The sequence below is a fragment of the Amblyomma maculatum genome, chromosome 10 (genome assembly GCF_055883805.1).
Source record: "Amblyomma maculatum isolate TAMU_Amacu chromosome 10, ASM5588380v1, whole genome shotgun sequence".
NCBI classification, from domain to species: Eukaryota; Metazoa; Arthropoda; class Arachnida; order Ixodida; family Ixodidae; genus Amblyomma; species Amblyomma maculatum.
In genome coordinates this window covers 22,596,740-22,618,341 of record NC_139353.1, presented here as the reverse complement: position 1 = coordinate 22,618,341, position 21,602 = coordinate 22,596,740, and the positions used below count along the sequence as shown (strand labels likewise).

The 21,602-nt window shown below is 45.7% G+C and overlaps 1 protein-coding gene across 1 annotated transcript in view; it reads left to right on the top strand.

The window, feature by feature from the left end:
- Wdr62 (WD repeat domain 62) overlaps window positions 1-21,602 on the top strand; it is a 33,091-nt gene that overhangs the window by 3,788 nt on the left and 7,701 nt on the right. The window contains exons 4-20 of the mRNA XM_084582204.1: window positions 2,412-2,532; window positions 2,604-2,696; window positions 3,629-3,745; window positions 3,814-3,912; window positions 4,857-5,042; window positions 7,421-7,777; window positions 8,970-9,095; window positions 10,638-10,701; window positions 11,592-11,706; window positions 11,771-12,269; window positions 13,405-13,580; window positions 14,801-14,896; window positions 15,277-15,303; window positions 15,840-15,954; window positions 17,227-17,364; window positions 18,695-18,929; window positions 19,828-20,289. Of these exons, the coding sequence (XP_084438330.1) occupies window positions 2,412-2,532; window positions 2,604-2,696; window positions 3,629-3,745; window positions 3,814-3,912; window positions 4,857-5,042; window positions 7,421-7,777; window positions 8,970-9,095; window positions 10,638-10,701; window positions 11,592-11,706; window positions 11,771-12,269; window positions 13,405-13,580; window positions 14,801-14,896; window positions 15,277-15,303; window positions 15,840-15,954; window positions 17,227-17,364; window positions 18,695-18,929; window positions 19,828-20,289 (3,026 nt within the window). The remainder of the gene's footprint in view (window positions 1-2,411; window positions 2,533-2,603; window positions 2,697-3,628; window positions 3,746-3,813; window positions 3,913-4,856; window positions 5,043-7,420; window positions 7,778-8,969; window positions 9,096-10,637; window positions 10,702-11,591; window positions 11,707-11,770; window positions 12,270-13,404; window positions 13,581-14,800; window positions 14,897-15,276; window positions 15,304-15,839; window positions 15,955-17,226; window positions 17,365-18,694; window positions 18,930-19,827; window positions 20,290-21,602) is intronic.

Below are 21,602 nucleotides of genomic sequence, written 5' to 3'. Positions count from 1 at the left end.
CATTAAATTCCACTGACCTTATTGTCTGACCTGACTGTATTATGAATCGGCTTTCTTCAGTAAGATAATACTGTGTATCAAGATAAAATGGCACTTTGCATCTTGTAGGTTGCCCTATTTGCTTGTTTCGCTTTGCCATTTAATTTTTTTGATGCATTGTTCTTGGCCAGCACATCCATTGTGACCTACAGCATATGCGATTTCGACATGCCTTTGTATCAATGCTTTTGCCTTGAGGAGTATGGTCATTGACATGAGTCCTGCTGTAGAGCTCTGGGACATATCTTCTTTTCAATGATTCATTTGTGTTTAGTTTAATTTTCACACATTCAGGTTTTGGGATAAGAACCAGGATGACTCCGAACCAGAATGAATTTTTCTTATCAAGTTTCTGAAAAAGCTGTATAGCTTTTTTTTGTGGCCGTATGGCTGCACTTAGGGGAATGCCAATGAGTAATCAGTGCCTAATCACAAATTCTACTCCACCTTGGGGAAGGCTTATTGAGCTTAAACTGTTGTAGCTCTAAGTAAATCGTTTTTGTCATCATCACCATCATCCACCTTGGGGGATTCCCCTAATCTATGGACTAACCTTCATGTTTTGTGACGATATAGTTTTTTCGTTCACTTTTAAGCTATCTTAAAGCCGATTCATACTTGCGAGCCATGAAGGGCGTATGACCAGCTGCCACTTGCGACTTGGGAGCTGCTCGGCTGTGCCGGTGCTTACACTTGCAAGGACGACCTGCAGGTGGCTTTCGCTAACTTGTCTCATTTGTAACGAGAGTTGACAATTTTGACTATTTATCGACAGTGAGAAAGTAGATGTGGAGCAAGCTTCGGTTTGCTTAAGTTGCACCGCTGATTGATGCTAAGTTTTGCGACTTGCATTTGCAACTCTAGAAAATTGAGCATTATGTGACTGGCCTGCGACTGTCGCTTTTCAACCAAAATGGTCACACAGTGTCATCGGCTTGCAAGTGCAAATAGGCCTTTATGTTGCAGTCACTTGGCTGCTAATGTTTCAGTTATCCATGTGACATGGTGCGCATAATCACTGCATGTTATTTGAAGCACGAATATTATTAGTTCTGCGAGAAGTGTTGATCTGTCCTGAAGTCCTGGGGCCAATGCCCGTGCCTGGATGCTTCTGTTTCCTCCTTCACCAATGCCTTTGCACTATGAATTGTCAGAATTCATAGTGCAAATTCATGAATTGTCATGAATTTGCACTATAAATAATTAAGTCATTCCAAATATGTATACCATGCGTTTGATGCTCCATTCTCTCAGCCTTCATCCTTTCAGGTGCCATGTATAATTTCTATGCAAAATAAATATTTTTTTCTGCCTAAATAGTATATCCAAGCCTCAAGAAAGGCAATTTGTTAGCTCTCCAATAGAACACACTAACAGATAATTTTTTATATGCATATATGAAATTTCTTAAGCTGCAAAAATAGTTGGAAAATGCAGTATTGAAATAACAGGCTTTGCAGCTTTGTAGAATCCTTTAATATATTGTTGGCTTTGTGAAATAATTTATTTTCCACAGATGCACATCGCACAAAAAATTCAAAGTTCAGAAAAAAAAAAATTAACATTATTTCTGGGGGCAAACTCTGTCAACAAGAAAATGGCAGAAAACGTTCTACTGCGTTCCCTGTTTTCAGTAATGTTATTTACTGCATTTTGCTAGTCGCTGCAAAGAAGCACCCTTTTTGCAGCACAAAGGATGCTAAATTTTCTTGACACAAACAATGGATGTTAAGTAGAGCATACTGAGAGTAAAGGCAGCAAGTCTGCAGTGTGTACAATTGTGTACAGAGTGCCTTAATGAATTGATAACTTCCATTATTTATGTGCATATTTAATCTCATTCTTGGTATGCGAGTGTGCTACAAAAAGACTTGCAAGTGCCAATTTGCCCACTATTCCACTCTTGTCAATCCTATTAGTACCATGCTGAAAAGTATGTGTGCTTGATAAGGTGAGCTCATGGCTTTTAGAAGAGATTGGCCTCTGTTGGCTGATTTTTCAAGTAAAGTTGTATTAGTTATCAATTTTGAGGGAGCTGTGCTTCTTTTTGCTGAAACATGTTGCATCTTCATATGTGTAGCTTAGTCATAGGGCAGGATAAGGATTACCTTTGATGTTTGCTGTGTGCTTCATCACTTGTGAAAAAAATTTGCAGTCTCTGCATTTATGCATGTGCATGAGGCACATATACGGGTGATTTGCAAACAGCTTGGTGTAAGTAACAGAGTGCTTTGTTTTTTATCTCGAAGGGTTGTTTGTATAATCAGGCTGATGGTGATGATGATTACTGAGACAGAAATGGCATCAGGAGCATTCTTATGCAGCAGCTGCATGTGCTGCGAGACGGTTAACCTACACTGGTTTTTGTGCAGGTGTGTGCTTGTGTTGTACAACAACCGCAAGAACCGACAGCAGCACATCCTCAATGCATCCAAGAAGACCATCACGTGCCTGGCCTTCTCCTGGGATGGAAAGTACCTGGCGACGGGAGAGGTAAGGGTGCACCGTGCACGTGCATATGGGGCTCATGTGGATGCTAAACTGTTGCATCTGGCTTCTTGCAGTGTGGACATCAGCCGCACGTCCGCATCTGGGATGTTGCCGAGAAGACCCAGGTGGCCGAGTTTCCAGGCCACAAGTTTGGCGTCACCTGTGTGGTATGTCACGATGGCAGTCGCTTGTGCTGGGCTTGCTAGGCTTATTCGTGGTAATTGTAGTTTTTATCACACTAAAGCTGCTAGTAGCAACAACTGTAAACTGTACTGCGGTTTCAACTGTCAGCATTGTTTATTGATGGCAGTGAATGCTTGCTTTGCCAAGGGTTCAGTTTCAGCAGAAGAATTTGTGCATATGGGCAGTTTGTGTATATTGGCCTTTATTTTTTTTAATTCTTTCTAAACAAGCTACAGAGCATGCAGAGAAAGGTATGCTACCCCGGTACAACCTGCTAGCAAAACCACATTACAGGTGGACTTGGCATTTGTGTCAAAGTTCCAAGCATTACAGTGGGCTGCTGAGGACTGGAGGTGTTGTGGTTGCATTGAGATATGTGGGATTAGTTTCTTGCCTTCACACTCGAGTATCGTAACCCACTGCAAGTGGCAACACAGTGTGCTTTTTTAGAGGAAATTGCTTGTACAGTGCACAATAAGAAACTCCAGATGGTTGGAGTCAGTCCAGAGAATTCCAAGGTATTTTGTCTCATACTATCTGGCAGGGATGCTGATGCATATAAAAGCTTATTAAACAATTGTTTTTCTTATTTAGATGTACTATATACAGAGGTTTTTGTGGCAATTTTTGTGACTGCTTCACAGTCTTGGCCATTTTTACCATGTCGACCCTTGTGTGGCCGTTTTCTTGCCCTTGTGGTCAATTTTGACCCGAAATTTTCAGTGGGATAGTGAAAGATTTATACCTTGCAAGTTTGAGCGCTATTGCCATTCCATCAGCTATGATTGTGGCACAAAATGAAGCATATCTTTTAAGGGAATCAATAGTACGCCCGTATAGGAGAACGCTATATTGTGCCCTCGATGAGACCTTGTTCTCATTGCTCTCTGCCCCATGGTCTTTTTCCCACACACAGGCCTTTTCCCCCAACCTCAAGTATGTGGTGTCGGTGGGCACCCAGCACGACATGGTGGTCAACGTGTGGGACTGGCGCAGCAACACCAAGCTGGCTTCCAACAAGGTGTCGGCCAAGGTAGGGGGTGACACGGCCACGGCGTTCTTGTGGACTATTCTTTGAGACAAACCGACATCCTTTCGCAGGTCAAGGCTGTTTCCTTCTCCTCTGGTGGGCACTACTTTGTCACCGTGGGCAACCGCCACGTCAAGTTCTGGTACCTGGAATACTCTCGGGGCACCAAGGTGAGTAGTGCTGTGTATGCCGCTTTGATGAGCCGCTTCCAGGGTTGTGCAAGGACGAATGCAGTGCTCCACTGGTCCGAATGGTCGGGAGTTACACTTTTTGAAAGCTATGTGCGGGGCTTTAACCATTTCAGCTATTACCTGGGTTTTCTTTTTGCTATTCATTATCAAAGAGGTTCGTTGTGATCATCTTCTCTATGGTTAATTGACTTGCATGCACATTGGTTATACTGTGTCAATTGTGGCAACACACATCTTGGCGTTTTCATCCCACATGAGCTGACCAACTTCTAATTTTTGTGAGCCAGTGCTACTGTAACTGCTCCACGTTTTTCTTGCAGTTGCGTAGTTCCTTATAATCGCATCAAAGCAAGGAATGCACTGATGGGTATGTTCAACCACCGTTTGGTATGCCTGAAGAGCTCTTTGAGGAATTTGCGAGTAACTATAAATAAATTCCACCAGCCATGATGTGAGCTGTATGAATGCATGTCCCATGCTTCTGCATGCGGATTTTGTCCTTTTTGTATGATATGATTATTTTTCCTGATATCAGCAAAATTCGCATCATCGTGATTCCACTGTAACAGATTTTGCCATGTGTTTGAGGTGACCAGACTAAGATGGCCGTTCTTGGCCTTCAAGTGAATGCAACCCAACACTGTAGTAGTCGTGTGCAGCACTGTGCAGTTTGTAACGTTCACAGCACTTTGAGTGTGAGCTTGTCTGTGTTGGTTGGGTCAACTCGGACATGACAAGAGGGTGGCTCATAAAATTTCTAGTCATGCTTACTGCAAGAGCTTTTTGCTTCAGGCTGTAGCTGCAGCTCAGCCACATTTCAGCTAGTAGGCTGTTAGGTTGCGCCAACCTCGATGGGAATACGGCTAGTCTTGTTTACAGTGTCATGCTGTTGACATTTGTGAGCCTTTTATCGTGCATCGCAGTACAAGCCAGAGCCCGTGCCGCTGATGGGTCGATCAGCCATCCTAGGAGACCAACGCAACAATTATTTCTGCGGTGTGGCATGCGGCCGGGGCGAATGCCAGGGCAGCACCTTTGCCATCACCCGGTCGGGCCTGCTGTGCGAGTTCAACAGCCGCCGCCTGCTCGACAAGTGGGTCGAACTCAGGGTGAGCATATACGTGTCTCATGGTGTGAGGTCTGACTTGTCGGTCATCATCAAGCCTTACTTGGGCCTCAGTGAGACCTGTCTTGACCCCGTGTGTGAGGTTTTGGGGCAGGCTTGTTCCTCTGTGTGAGGTCTTGTACCTCAGCATGAGCGCTTTTTATTGAGTTCTGGGGTTAACATCTGCTTGGCAGGCCACTTTAACTAATTGAGAAACTTGTTTGTACACTTGATTTTAATTTTGAAAGTGAAAAAAAGAGCGAAGGGTTTTGCATCTCGGGGAAACTTTTCTCCCTTGAAAATGCAGTGTCTAAGTTAGGAAGCCTTGTGAAGCTATAGGAGTGTGCAGTGTTTTGCCCCTTTTTGATGCCATGGGTAATACACTGGTGGGCTTTCATTGGTACGCAAAATGCAGTCAATTGTTGAAAAGTAACTTCAGCCTGAAGACAAAAGCAAGCTGGCTGTACCCTGTAACTGTATGTGAGATTTTTATTGGACCCTGTGAGTACTTTTTTTCCTTGTGTACTTAGAACACGAATATAATTATGCATCCATGGGATATGTATGCTTACAAAGGATCTGGTAAGGACAAGAATGAACCAGAGTTGCAAGGTTTGTTTTTTTCTCTGCTACCAGGCTTGCACATGTGAGCATCAACAGGCTTCTTCTAGATGGCAAAATATTTTGTGCTACATTTCTCAGTAGCGAAACCGTGGATGCTACGGACGTGTTTAATTATCAGTTACTCCTGATAGCCTTTTCCGATCATTGGTATCTTCAGGTAGCTGCTGACAAGCCTGCACATTGAGATGGTCGATACCACAACAAAGGAAAATGTATGAAAAGCGATAAAAACATTGTAGCAGATGCTTTCCTTTATGGAAATTATAGATATGGTCCTATATTGTATAAGTAGGTCGATTTTTTTAAATTAATGCAATGGTGTAGAAGGTCTCATTTTCCAGAAAATCCGGTGTCGGCATTGGCGGCGTTGGTTTTGACTTTGTGATTTAAAAGAATCACCTGCATTACTCTGGCATGTGGTAGTTGGCAGGTAACATGGCCGGGCATTGACACGGTTGACGGGCTTTGGGCCGTCACGAGACCACATCACGTGGGCAAGTTGGTGGCTGTCGCCAGCTCCTTCGAGATGGGAAATGTACCCACCAGTACCCTCGGATCCTGGGTCAGACACAGTACTGGTATATAGGGCCCATGCAGGGACATTCATTTGGCTTGGTTAAAATGGGGCTGTAAATCTTTGTCGGGCGGTCTTTCATATAATATGGTGTCTTACAACTGCATACTAATGACTGTGTGTGAGCTAATAAACGCACAAATTAAGAGATGATTAGTGATTAAGCAGGGCGCAAAGTGCATGTACGCAAACAAGAATCCACAAAGGGAGCTGCGGAGGGGCCAATTAATGTTGTCGCATGGAACGCTCAGTCTAATTCGCAATGCAGCTTGAAAAATGTGTGTGTACTAGAATGGAGTGGTTAACTGAGTCTAGACATTCAAAAATGGTGCTGCTATTTCGTTTCATTGGAATGTTTGATGGAATGAAAAATGTTCTTCCAAGATGCTTGTGGCATATATATCTCTTACATTCTTTTATATACCAGTCTTCTCTTGTATTCTTGTTCTTTAAAAAGCCAATACTTCCGAGTTTTTCGTGTACTTTGAAAGGCATCAGAAATATTTAAAACTGCCAGTCCATGCTGCTCAGTTTTGGTCTCGAGTTGAGTAGGGCATCGTTTAATACAATATTTGACAAGTTTCACTATTTGCGCAATGCACGCAAGACTACTTATGGGCTATGATTGCAAACGCTTGAGATATATTATTAGTGACATGCATAGGTGTGCGTAGTGAGTATATATATGACCATTGCTGCCATGCGACTGGCCCAATGATATCGCCCCGATATTTTGGGACCACTTTTTCGAAGCACCGCCATCACCTCCGGGTTTCGTTGCTGATAGTGTATATAAGGCTTTTGCCGTCAAAAAAAATTTGCATACAATCAATTCTATTCATTCAGCAGAGTATTTGTTGATGTCAGTGGAAGGAGCAGCCCCAGATATGTTCAGACTGTGTGAGTGGTTGGTGTAATCCACTCCATCAATCAGGACTGGATTACACCAGTTCTTAACCTTGGTTGGCAACTGTGGTTTCCCTCTTTCTCTATTTTCCGCTCTCATCTACCTAGAAAGTAGAAACGAGGAAATCTCTCTCTCTCTCTACTTTGCTTTCTTTGCGCCGAGACCACATGTCGCTATTTTTTTTGTGATGTTGGACACTTCTTGCAGTAATGGGTGCTCCAGTGTTAACATGTGCATATCTTTCCTCGCATTCTCTTCTCCCCTCTCACCCATGCAGAGCAGCTGTGCCAACTGCATTTCGGTGGGCCGGGACTGCCTGTTCGTGGGCTGTGCAGACGGGGTGGTGCGTTGCTTCAGCCCTTCCACTTTGCACTTCCTGGCAACACTTCCACGGCCTCACCCGCTGGGGCTGGACCTAGCCTTGGCCACTGCGGGTGCACCCCCGCCACCGTCCGCCACGGGTAATGCCCCCCGTCACCCGCACACTGTGGCCCTCTGCCTGGATGAGGTGCACAGGCGGTTGACGTGTGTCTACAATGACCACAGCCTTTTTGTGTGGGATGTGGGGGACCTGAAGCGCATCGGCAAGTGCCACTCCTACCTCTTCCATAGCGCCTGCATCTGGGGCATAGAGGTGAGTTCTCCTCTACTGTCTTTCTCTCCTCGTGGTCACGGCGGGGTCTTTCTGTCGTTTTCTGTGGGTCATGAAAGCTCCGTGTAAAGCTTTAGATAAGCTTGACAGCGCCACCTTGAGTGACCGCAACACGACACTGGACTTAGGCAGGCACACTTTTAATACAAGAGAGATGACTACCAATCAGTGCATTCACATTGTCTGAGGCACTGAGGTCTTTTTTTTTTCGTTCAGAACACACGCCAGAGCTCTACAACTCAGAGTGGAATTTTATTACCGGTAAGGCTATCAAAGACACCTGTCCTTGGATTGTTTCATATTCCATGAGAATTGACCGCATTGCTGGTTCGTTTGAATGGCTTCAGCAAATTGCAAAATTCCTTGCTCTGTTCAAATGTTTGAATGTTTCATATTTCATTTAAATGCACCTCAAACACCTGTCACACTTTCAGCAAAATATTATTTTGCAATTCTCAATTCCACGAGCACACTTGATGCCGTTCATAATTTCCCCAGCATTTTGCGAGAGGGAAGGCTCTCCTCCGAGGCAAAGGTCCAGCATTCTCTTGCCACTTTTTAGTGGCACTGCTGCCACTATGTTTTGTTTTCATAATATAAAGTCAAGCCTTTGAAGTGCATAGCTGGCCTTGAATAGGACAATTGGTAACAGCAAAAATTTGTTCTTTACTTGATGTTATGTTTCTCTTTTTGTTTACTCAGTTATGGTTAAAAGTTTTTGCTATGCGATGTTATAGGTGCCTGTCTTTGTTTTCTCTCTCTTTTTTTGCTTTTGTGGCAGCCTCATTGCCTTCCATGTTTTTATGTGTTGTCTTTTTACTTGTTTGGTGTGTATTTGCTGATGCTTTTGTTTCACAAATACAAATGATAGCTAATAACACATTGCTGAAGAAAGGACGTTACCAATAAAGAGCTCCTTCCTGCTTTTGGGACGACTGATGTTATGCAAATGGACTTCAAAGCTGACACTGCGACATGAAGGTGCTACGCACGAGGGTGTGTGCACCCATCTCTAAAGTGAGTTCTAATGTATTGGATGCATTTGCCACGTTGCGTGGGCTTAAATGTCATTTCAACTGAATGCCATTGAAAGTCCGCAGCAGCACGAGATACTCAGTTGAGTTTAATGACGTATGGTTGGAGATGTTCAGCTACGTCTGTGCTTTCCATGCAGAACTACCCGTCCAGCAGGGACCTGTTACCTACTGGCACCTTCCTTACCTGTTCGAGTGATGACACAATCCGGGTGTGGAACCTGGATCGAACTGCGGCCGCTGCAAGCCGCAACATCTACTGCCCCGTGAGTGCCCACTTTGTGATGCCCTAGGGCCTAAAAAGCATAGTAAGGTGTGGGCTTGAGCTAGTTGGTGAAACGTAGTGAACACAAAAGTGCCTTTCCGCATTTTTTCTTGTCCCAGTCTTCAGCATTTTCATGTTCGCCCCAGAAAGCAGCCTGTCCTCTCCTTGAGACAGGCTGCTTGTGGGCAACAGGGATGGATAAAACAGCTAAGAGAACTGTACTGACAGACTTCAGAATGAATTTCTAGAAATGCCAGAAAATTTCTAGCCTGCTAGAAAAGTTGTGGAATTAGCAGGACAAGCACCATTGTTATGGGCATTGAGTATGTAACACATTAGGAAAGTATACAAAAAACTGTGCTTCCAGATTGCAGTTGTTTGAAACAAGTGGTAAGGTATTGTATCAGTGTCATGTGTGATATGTGAGAAATTTATGCGAGTAATTTCGCATGAGATCCATGCTAGCAGTGGCCTAATGTGATTGGTCCATGCAAAGAACAACGGAGGAGAAAGTGAAGAGCATCGAGGCTGCTTTTGACTCTGTTTTTCACCGTGCTGAACTCGGAGAATTATAGATGTGGATTGAAAACTGTTTAAACGAGTGGCAAATTTTTATTAGTACCTTAAATTGTCCAAATTTCTCTTGTTGAGCATGAACCAAATTAAAATATTGTATTGAATATTTGAATTGTTTGTGCACCCCTTATTTTTACATGTGTAAGGGAATTTCTTTTCCAGTTCTCACATTTAGCAGATTTTATGATATAGTAACCTCTCTTTAATTCGAACCTCAAGGACCAGAAAAAAAAATCTTAACGGAGAGTTCGAGTTATCGATCGGGCCTAGATCATCGTCGTGCCTACCACGGCACACACGAAGTGCACGCGCACTACTGTTCTGTGTAGATGCTCGGAAAATCTATTTTGGTGGTCACTGACTGCGCAGAACGTATGTGGATGCGATTGATACATTGTATGTGGATTGATTGCCTTTTACGGAGCGAGCCTGCAAAAGTCCAAATCAGCGAGCGTTCAATGGGCATTGGCCAGGAGTGCACCTAGTTCGAATTGCCTGAATTATCAAACTAAGGGGGTCGAAATAATGAGATTTTGCTGTATGACGTAAATAAAGCGTCAGTTCTGGCTGATTGGTTATTCATTTGGCCATCCTGTATTGCCTACCACAAGCTAGGACAAAGTAAAGGCGCATAAGGCAAGCAGTAACCTCCAATAGGGTTTCTAGCACAGGCAGCTACAAAAATAACACACGAGACGCAAGGCAAAGAGGCTTGTAAAATGCAGCTCGCACTTTACAGGATGACTCGCTGTAGTCCAAATCAGAGTTAGAATATAGAGTGCTCAGACAGATCCTCTCTGAAGGTGCCATTTCCAAGGCCTCATTGATTTCAGGAAGGAAGGGGCTCTCTGCAATCAGTGCTCTGTTTAGGAACAGGCTTTTGTGTCCTTGCAGCCTGCATTATTTTGCATTGGCTGCTCTAGAAATGAATTGAGCTGAACGTTGACAAGCTTGCGGTCGTTCCCAGGAACTGCTGAGCATCCTGTACATGGACCCCAACCTGACCTTCATCTGCGACGCTGACTTCCAAGGTGGGAGGGAGGCGCGCTTGTTAGAGCACGACGGGCGTAGACATTTTCCTCTGTGGAAGCTGGCCAGTTTTGTCCAGCCCTCCCTCTTGCATGTTTGCTTCTGGAAAATCCTTCTCAGTCATAGACCAGCACGGTCTGGCAAACTCTGTTCTTGGCTGCTGTCCATTTTATGTATGGCTATGGCATCGTCTTTTTTAATGAGTCTTCCTTTTTCCACTCTCTCACGTTGCCTGCTTATTCCTGTTTCGGCTTGCTGGCTCTCGGGACTTCCTCTAGGGTGGCTTGCTGCCTTTTAGTGAACACTCTTCGCTTCCTATTTTCTTTCTCAACCTCAGTCTTCAATGTCTCCTTGTTAGTACAGTTCTTGCATTGCCTTGCTTTGGAGTGAAAATGTCCGTTTTTCCTCCTGAGCATCTGTCTTCCTCATAGACATCTGTACACTTGACCAAACTGAACACTAAGTCACCACTTGGCCACCAATGTTGCAAGACGGCCGCTTGCTTTTTATTCACTGCACAGAGTGAGTTTAGGTCGCTTAGTAGCAGGCTTAAGTCTTTGGCCTATTGAAGGAACAGTTCTTTTTGGCAGGCTTGGCGATTGTGGTTTTTCAATTTTTCAGCTTGCGTAGCAACCACATGCCGGGAAGGCGTGCACTCAGTTGTGATGCAGTGAATTCTCCATTGTGGAGGCTGAGCGGAGAATAGGGTTAGCAGAGTAGAACAGCTGGTGTATAGGCAAATCTACAAAGCTCTTGATGCTGAAACCTTGGTTGACAACAGAATTTAGAAACAAAACTGCTCATCCTCAATCCTGCAAAAAAGCTTCAGCATACCCCAGTCGAGGGAGCCGTGATGTAGGGAATGTGGATGTTTACAGATTGTCCCATGCAGGTGGCAGCAGTGACAAGGTAGACACGACATACGATGGCAAGAACGGCGTGCGGTGCCTCTGCATAAGCCCGGATGGGAAGCAGCTGGCCTCGGGTGACCGCACAGGCAACATTCGGTGCGTTGGGCATGTCCTTCATGGGGTGTTGGTCTTTGCGCTAAAGCTCCTTCCATTCGTGCAGGATCCACCAGTTGGGCCGGACGGGTGCCCAGGAGGTCTGCAAGATCGAGGCGCACGACTCTGAGGTGCTCTGCCTCGAGTACTCGGGGCCTCCGGACGAGGGTGGTCGGTTGCTGGCTTCTGGCAGCCGCGACCGCTACGTGCACCTGTTTGATGTGGACCAAGAGTATGCATTCCAGCAGACCCTGGATGACCATTCGTCCTCCATCACAGCTATTCGCTTTGTGCGCGCACCAGGCACACTACAGATGATTTCGTGTGGCGCAGACAAGTCCATAGTGTTTCGCAAGGCACAGCAACCATCCCAGGGCCCGCCAGCTTTCTCACGGAAGCACCATGTGGTAGGCAAGACCACCCTGTATGACATGGAGGTGGACAGTTCACAGGAGAATGTGCTGGCTGCCTGCCAGGACCGGCAGGTGCGGGTGTACTCTCTGGCCTCGGGCAAGAACACACGCTGCTTCCGGGGAAGCCCTGCAGAGGAAGGCACACTCATAAAGGTGCGTGCTATTATTTTCACTACTTACGTATACATAGCTTCTGGAGGACAAACTTAGATGTTCTGACAGGCAGTGAAAAGTGGATTCCTTTCTCATCGTCTTCACAACAAAAAACTTCACTAAACTAGGTTGTGGCTTGGCGAAAACATACTACGAGCACCATTGTTGGTCTCAAATGACAACCTCAAAAATTCTTAATTCAGCTTAACCACGAAGGCTTTTTTTTCTTCCAAAAAAAAAAAAAAAGAAAGTACCTTGTTGCACACGCTTTTGCATATTGTGCTCTGCTGACAAGACGGGTTAGTCCAAAAAGAGATGCACTAGTCTCCTCCATGATATTCCCTTTTAAAAAGGAGAGCACCCATTCTATAAAGGCATTTTTTTATTGCAAAAATTTTACTTTGATTTTTAAGGCATACGCTCTAAATATGCCACCTGCAAAAAAGCCGTTATATCCAGACGAAGTCTCTTCCAGGTAGTCGCCTGGTTGTGTGACGTCAAGAGACCACATGACGTGGCCGAGTTGGCAGGTTATGGGAATTGAACCCCGGGCCCTCGGATCCTTACACATCCCCTAGGCCACATAGGCACGTTTGTACGGCTTGGTTAAAATATCTCTGTTGGGTAATATTTCACATAACATGGTAGCTTACAACATTGCACTAATGAGTATGTGTGAGATAATTGAGGCACGAATCAAGGGGATTAGTTAGCCTTGCATTTAGTTAGTCTTGCTTCGCAACTTGAACAGCATTGCGAAATAGAAAGATGGAAGTGAAAGCCAAATGAAGGTAAAACAAGCTAAACTAGGGCAAAATGTGCTATCGTATCCAAGTCTCATTTGGTTTAGCCAGGTAAATCGGGAGCCATTTTCTAAAGTTTAAGTCTCTGTTTAAAACTGGAGAGTTAGGCGGTATAATGTACAGTATGTACACTGAGCACTGCACGGAACTGGCAATAGCATACACATGTATGCATATACATAGTACTAACATAAGTATGTATGATATGCATCTTGGCCGCACATGGCCCGATAAAAGCAGGCTTTGTGTGGGTGTGTTACGTGCTTGGCATGCTTCCCTCTCCCTAGTGAGGTGCCCTAATCTGCCTTGTATGTCTGTGTGCTTAATGGTAGGTGACCCTGGACCCGACTGGCACTTACCTGGCCACCAGCTGCACTGACAAGACGCTCGCGCTGTACGAGTACAGCACAGGCGAGTGCCTGGCCTCGATGCTGGGCCACTCGGAGCTGGTCACTGGGCTGCGCTTCAGCCATGATGGCCGCCACCTCATCTCCGTCTCGGGTGACAGGTACGTGCCGCTCTGCATGTTGGAGTAGTACCAGCTGTGCCATTCTGGAGTGGATTTGAATATTCATGGGGTCCAACATCTCAGACTAACTCAAGCTGTGAGGGAGGCTGTAGTTCTACTTCTGGGGGGTTCTTTAACAGTCACTGGCATTGCGGTGTATACGGACACCTTGCTTTTGGCTGCCATTGAAATGTGGCTGCAGTGGTCAGGGTCAAACCTTGGTAACAGGACATAGACTAGCAGGAGTGGTAGTCAGTCAGTAGGGAAGATGATGAGGTTGGGAAGTTTGCAAAGGCCACAGCTGGTTCAAGACGGATTTCGTTAGAGAGAGATATAGGATGACTCTTTTTTGTCCATCGGTGGACATTGGCTGATTGTGATTTTTTATTCCGTTGGTTTTCGTAGACACAAATGGTTTAATTTGGTTTGTGGGGTTTAATGTCCCAAAGCGACTCGGGCTATGAGAGGCGCTGTAGTGGAGGGCTCTTGAAATTTCAATCACCTGGCGTTTTTTAATGTAACTGACATCGCACAGCACACAGGCGTCTTGCTTTTTGCCTCCATCGAAAAGCGGCCGCTGCAGAATACTTGGGCACAGTAGTCGAGCGCTATAACCACTTTACCATCGCGGTGGGGGTATACAGAAATGAGAGTTGGAATGAGAAGTCTTTGCTCTAAGTGCAGCTTGGCAATCATGTGTGTCAACAAGTGTATGTAACAGTAGGATCTTAGCACACATTTTCGATTTTCTCGCTTTAGGAAGAAACATAACCTGCAGTATTTTTTTTTTTCTGGAGGTGTGCGTCGGCAAGACAGACTGGACTGTTATGGAGGGAAGCTAATCAAGTGAATATAGGGGTAGTTACATATTATTGCAGGTACCTATTACAGCATGTTACACAGAATGGGTAGCACTCAAGATCATTTATGTAGGAAGCACAAAAAGAAAGAAAGGCATTGAAGCAGCTAGCACAAAGGAGTGAACTCGGCATAATTCGCAGTCAGAATTTCCCCGAGTACTGCTGTTTCTAATCAGTTTACGGTAAAATAATTCAACTGCTGTCAATGCTTTATTAAGGAGACAACATACTGTCATTCATCGAGCTGTTTGAGAAGATGGCACATCTATTTATATCTTACCATGTGTAATTTTTTCGTGTATGTGTGGAAATGCATGGGTCCGCTCTGACGGAGGGTGCCTTCTCTGCTTCCTTCTGCAGCTGCATCTTTGTTTGGCGTCTTCCTCCGGAAGTGAGCCAGTCAATCCTCAGCAACAAGGCCGGAGAACCGTTGCCCACCGTGTGGCACGACGCCAGGTGCGTAGTTGTGTGCAGCATAATTAATCTGCACAAGGACTCGCAGGCGTTTTGTCCTTGTCAGTGAAGTGGCAGAATTTAGGATTGCCATTGTTTTGTGTGACAATCAGGGATAACTTGTTTTTAAGTAATTGTTGTGCAGGTACCATTGTCACACGTCATCTGCTTGAGTAGGTTCAACTGGCTGCTTACGCAAAAGAGTCGTCAGTTCGCTGATGGCACAATATTCAAACATTCCTGCTGTTAGTAATTAATTGTGGTCCCTAAGTTAATTGTGGTCCCTAGCTGAATAATGTGCGGGGGGGGGTAACCTCTTTGTGTGTTCCTGTGGTCTGACATTGTAGTGTTTACAGACTGTCTCTTTTTCCCCTCACTTGCAGGGCCAGCCTGGAATTGGACCGAGAACCGTGAGTTGAGACTCCTCGCCGCGCTCTTGTGTGTTGGTGCTGTTCGGTTCTAGCCTCTGCAGTGATGTGGTTATGGCCAGGGATCAGCTGCGACCTGCCACAATAGCCGGTTCAAAATCTGCGGGGTGGCACAGTGGTTGGGGCTCTTGACTACTGTTCCCAAGGATACGGGATCGAATCCCAGCCTCGGCGGCTGCATTTCGGTAGAGGCGAGAAGCTAGGTGCCTTTGTTCTGCATGATGTCAGTGCGTTAAAGAACCCCAGGTGGTCGATATTTCCGGAGCCCTCCACTACGGTGTCTCTCATAGCCTGAGTCACTTTGCGACATTAAACCTCTCAAAGCAAACCAAACCAAAATCTGCAGTTGTTAAACAGTTGAGCAATTAGCTAACACTGGAACTTCAGTTTGTCCTTGTCTGCTGATTTTCAGCAAGTAGCCGCTACAGACACCTCCATGTTTTGCGGCTGGCATGGTTGTGAAAGTGGCTCGCTCTCTTTCTGATGTCTCCCCATGTGGGCGGTGTGCGCGCGTGCAGGCGTACTCCCTCCTCAGTAGCGGTGGCACGGCCCCTGGTATCCGGCAGTCCACAGGAGGAGTCTCCAGAGTATCGTTTCACCTTGGGACCCCTGCCCTCCTGGGCCAAGAAACAGGTACAAATGCATGCACTCCCAGGCATCCAGATGCCCAACCACACCAGCAAATTTCTCGCTTCTGCAGTTCACACACAGATTGATGTGTTGTGTGTTCGCAAATATAGCATACCAAGTGCACTTCAGCTCCTTCTTGCCTCCCTATGTTCAGGGACATCTTGCAGTTTGTCATCAGCTTTGAAAGATTTCTGGACACATTTTCATCTGCTGTCATTGCCACTATCACAGATTAGCAGTTCGGCAATCTCAGTACGTAACGCTTGTGAGTCTCAGGACCGGGACCTTGTGAAGATAGTGGGCATCCACCGGCATTTTTATGTTTACCCTGCTTTGTGCTGCTGTGTTTAGTAGTGAAACTTGATAAAGGCATGGAGAAGATCGTGAAGGCATCATCTGCCGAAGAGCTACCTTTTTTCTGCATACCTGGCCACGTTGGTATTTATTGTCTACTAATTAGGTTGCAAGGCTGGCTAACTGCTTGATTTTCATTGGCATGCTTTTATGCTTCAACAGATGACAAAGCTGTGAAAGCAAAAGGATAGTGCATGTGCATCGCAAATAAATGACGGCTACAAGAGCTTCACTTTTGTGAGAAGCAGTTGCCTTAATTACTCATCATTGACTATGCTACATTTTTTTTATTTTTGTTTATTTATTTAGTTGTTTATTTTTTATTTTATTTTTTTGCAGCCAGTTTGCAGCAGTTTTGGTTTGCTGCCTCGCGAAAACCAGGCACTTCTTCACCGCATGGCTCGAGAAATGAGGCTGTTTCCACCTGTAGTTCTTTTTTTATGTAGCTGGAGAACAGCGCTGTACAGTTTATTTTTTAGATAGTGTTCCTGGGTCACTGATATTCAAAATGCATGTTCTAAATTTTATTTGTTAATAATGCGTGCGTCTGTAGGTATCGTGCTTTCTATATATTTTATCAACTAGCCACAAAAATGGCTATTTTTCGTTTGTAGCTTATATTTTTGGAAAGAGCACTCATGTGCAGTTATTTGTGCTGGCAGAAAAATATCCTTCAAGACCTATGAAAAATGGCCATTTTCTTGCGGTAACAAAAGAGCTAATGCTGTCCCCATTAGCAGGCGCGTGCTTTTCTCGTATAAGCTTAAGCTCGAAGTTGCACTTTCAAGGCAAACACAGTGAGGCATTAGCTTTGTAATTCTCTGGGTCGCTATTTGTTTAATTTAATAAACAAGGAGTTGGTGGTGATTTCTGGCTTCAAACAGAACGTGCCAGGCAGTCACAGGTTGTGCACATGTGCAGATGATGGAGCAGCAGCCGCAGCAGCAACCGCCGCTGCCCACCAGCAAGCCTCCAGCTGCGCCACCTGTGCCACAGCCAAGAGGTCGATGGGCCCAGCGCTTTGACGCAGCCCGTGCCATATTTGAGAATGGCAAAGAGGTATGCATTTGTCAGGTGCACCATACCTTACCGGAAACCTTGCCCTTGTAGTGACCTCCATTGTCTATCCATGAGGGCACGAATGAATATCCAAAACTCAGTAGCTGCCTTTGCGAATTTCTTGCAGTATGCAATATTGCTCTATGCCCGTTGCACTTACTAGGCCTTTGTAGCTTCAGCGTTTCGTGTTGCCCCTGCTTTCTTCCTTTGTGCGACCAGCTGTCGCACTCAACTCAATGCAACTCTTCCGTTTCTCAGCCCTGGCTGCTTCGCAGTGAGATGGCATACTTGAAGCCTCGACAGTACTTTCAACTGTTTTTTCATACACGTCAAAATTTCTATTCTTTCATCATCATCATCAGCCTGATTATACCCACTGCAGGGCGAAGGCCTCTCCCATATTTCTCCACTTAACCCGGTTCTGTGCTAGCTGCATCCACTTGACCCCTGCGAACTTCTTAATCTCATCCGCCCACCTAACTTTCTGCCACCCCCTGCATTCTTTGTGTCATTGAAAAAAATGGACAAGTTCCACTTTTGCGTCACTTGTCTTTAATGTTAAAATTTTTCATGTTTGCAAGAATCAGCATCCGCATTGCTTCCCATCAGGAATATGTACATCATCGGTAATTAGTCATATGAAAATGTGAACAAAGTTCTCGCAAAGATACATTGCTTAGAATTAGGGGAGGGGAGCAGATGTGCTGGCAATTCCCCCCCCCCCCCACACACACACTCTCCTCCTTTGCTGAGGGTGAAAGTCTTCAGGTTACATTAGGTGTGCTTACGCTTTTCCTGGACATGCGGTAAGTGGCTGCATTTCCCACATTTTGTGGCTGCACGTGACAACAGCTTGCTTACGAGGTGCAAAAGGAAATGTCTGCAGTAACTTGCTGTGCTAAATGCAAAAAGAAAAGAAAAATTCTCCAAGTCATTGCTAGAGATGATTTTACTTTCTGTGCTCACCATGTTCTGAGTGTAAGGAAGGAACACTGCACTTGAATCAATCCGCTGTGGTTTTATGCAGTATATTTCCTGATAAAAGCGTGCGTAAAGATCCATTACCGGTTTTTCATTGCCCGTGTAATGTTTATGCCATCGTTCCAAGCTTTTGGGGATGCAGGGAAGCAGTGTTTGATTAATTTGAAAGCGCGCATGCTGTCATTCTGTTGCATGGATGGATACAGCTGTGGAAAGGCATGGAGTAGATTATATATAGAGTGAAGTCTCCTGTCCATTGCATCAGGGACCCAGTGATAGCAGCACAGTGGATGCTGCATACTTAATCGTTTGTAGCCTTCATGACTGCATTGGCACACTTGTGTTTCAGTTGCCTGGCAGTGGCGGAGGAGCACGGGAGGGTGACTCGAGCAGTGCGGCCAGTGGCAGTGTACGCATGGAGGATGGGGATGCTGAGGACGAGCACTCAGACACGGAGGGCAGCGGAAGTGTGCTGTACCCAGTGCCCCAGGATGGGACCAACGAATCGGTAATCAGCTTCCGGGTCACCGAGGCTGATCTGCCTCGGCGACGTCCGCACCGGCGAGTCTACAACAGCACCCCCGGTGAGTGTGTGGTTCATGTGCTTGCACTGCTAGGCAAATGTGCAGCAAAACCTTGTTGACACATTTTTTTAAAGAATGCGGGAAAAATTTTTGCAGCGCAGAAATAGCCGTGTCACGAGAAAGTAAAAAAAAAAAAAAATGCAAATGAGGCTGCTTAGACGTGCACATTTCAGACTGAACGGCTTTCCATTCACTTTTGTTGTGCAGTCTGTTGTTCCCAACATTTGCATGGCCTTGCCTGTTAATATCACAGTGGTCACTGCATGTTTCCTTACTTCACATGCAGTGCTGTACATTGCTGCCCGCACAATAATCTGATTCTGGTAACTCCCTATCTTTATGCTTAGAAGTCGGTCAAAGTGGTCCTGAAATGTTCAGGCCTTAGTTGAACGTTCACATCTGCCTTGGTCGGCTTTTGTGGTAAGGGCAGCATAATGTTCACAAGGCTGTGTGTGTAATTAGCGTTGCAACACTAAATGCGCACTGTAATATGATTTTGTCGGTTTAATCGCTCAATTATTCACGGTGAAATTTGGCACACAGGCAGCATACAACCGTCTGTCGTTTTTAATACCAGTTTGGACGATGTCTTTGCTTGATTCGATCAGAATTCATTAGAAATCCGCATCATCTGCAGCATTGGTGACCCATATGAAGCATTTTCTTGGGTAGCCGGTGCTAAAACGACGCGGATTTCGAATAAATTTTGATCAAATCAGACAAGAGTATGTAATCTAAACTGGTATTAAAAACGATAAACAGTTGTACGGTATCTGTGCGCTGAATTTCAAGCCGAATAAGCTAGCAATTTAACCGATAGAAGCATATTACAGTTTGTGCTTAGTGTTGTAACAGTTGGTACTTGATGGCAGTTCTCACCACGGGCATGCATTCACAGACCTGCAGAGCGAGGCAAACAGCGAAGATGAAGACTCAAGCAGTGCTGCCGAGTTGCGGCCCCTGTCTCTGTGCGTCAGCACCGAGAACCTGGACAAGCTGGGCCAACGGGAACACTTCATGCGTGCCAACTACGAGAGCCTGGAGCAGCCTGTTACACCTCCGTCCCAGGCGGTGACGGGGCCCAGCCCACGCTCAAGCCTGTCGGCGCGCCACCACAGGCCGAGCTTGGAGACGGGCTCACTGCCACCGTCTGGGAGCGCGAGTGCCAACAATAGCAGCCGCAGGCGCGAGGAGCTTGCGCAAGCCCTGAACCAGGCACGGCAAAAGCTGAATGCCTTGGGCTGGTGCAGCAGCAAGAGCAGCGGCGACCTGCTAGCCAACACGCCGGAGGAGAACCTCATCCGTCGCACGGCTTCCATGACTGACATCTCTGCCAGGCGCCGCCTCACCTTTTCCACAGGTGTGCATCACGCACATTAAAAAGTGTGCAGTCATGCTCATTGTGACGGGAAATGCTATGGTGGCCACTTTAATGATAGTGCTGCACAGCTCCAGTTGAGTAGGTACACAGCTGGGCTGCTATGTATGGAACTTTGGAGAAGTATCCAACTTGCATTTCTTCGTGACGCGAGCTGTGCCGTCTCATGCAGAACTGAAGCCGAAAGCGCCGTGACGAAAGCTCCACCTCTGTAGCCTTGACTGCATAGGCAGAAAGAGTTGTCCGGGAATATAGTCAGGTGTACCACGTACAGTTGCGCTTAGCTTCTGTGACCTGTTCCTGGTGTGCTTATACAGTTGATCCTGGATGCATTGTGCGCGAATATATTGAATCATTTCTAATATTGAATTGTCAGAATATGTCCTTGAAAATCCCATGCAAAAGTACAGGCAGCGTTTGCGTTTACCAAACAGCCATTTAGTGGAACATTCACTGCATCAAACCGCGTGTTGCACCCCCTACGAACGGCACTCCAGCGGCGATTCTTCGTATATGAAGCCGGGTTGTCTGCACAGCCTTCGGCAGCTGCTGGAAGTGGTAGTGCTCTGAAAATGCATGGTGATATGGACGCGGGGTGTGTGAAAGGGTGACCTTCTATCTGGCTTACTTGTGGAGAAGCCAGCCTAGCTGACTGAAGGCTTGCAGCAGCTCTCACATGGCCTTCTCACTGTCGAAGGAGATGCAGAAAAGAACTGTACTTAATTTTAATTGAAGTGTTATTGTGTTTATAGTGTACCGATAGCAGAATTAGACCTCTTATGGTCAGCGTCCTTGAAAAGTACTGTCTGCTGCAGCTACAACATGAAACAGCTAGGCCTTGGGACACCTGGCGGGCAGTGTGTGGGCCACTTGTGTGATTGCACTGTAATCACATTTCTGGGTTATTGATAAGCTCTATTGTTAATAGGGAGTTAATCACTCATTGATATCTAAGCTTTATTGCTAATAGGGAGTTAATCACTCATTGATATCCACCCAAGCGCATCCATACGGCTTCAAAGGAAAGCTATACAGCTTTCTCAATAACTTCGTAGCTGAAAGAAAATTCGTACCAGTCCACATTGGGGGATTGCCCTAAATATTTGACCAAGCTTTGTTGCTGTGTTTTGTTATATCGAGTTATTAGTATGTCAGGCTATTTCATGACCCCCTTTGAATTTGATATGCCAGGATCGATTGTACTCTACCACTGCTTGACACAAGTGGAGGGCGCCGATCGTTTTCTTTCATTACGAGAAGTGAAATCAAAAGTGCGTCACTAAGCACAAACAAGC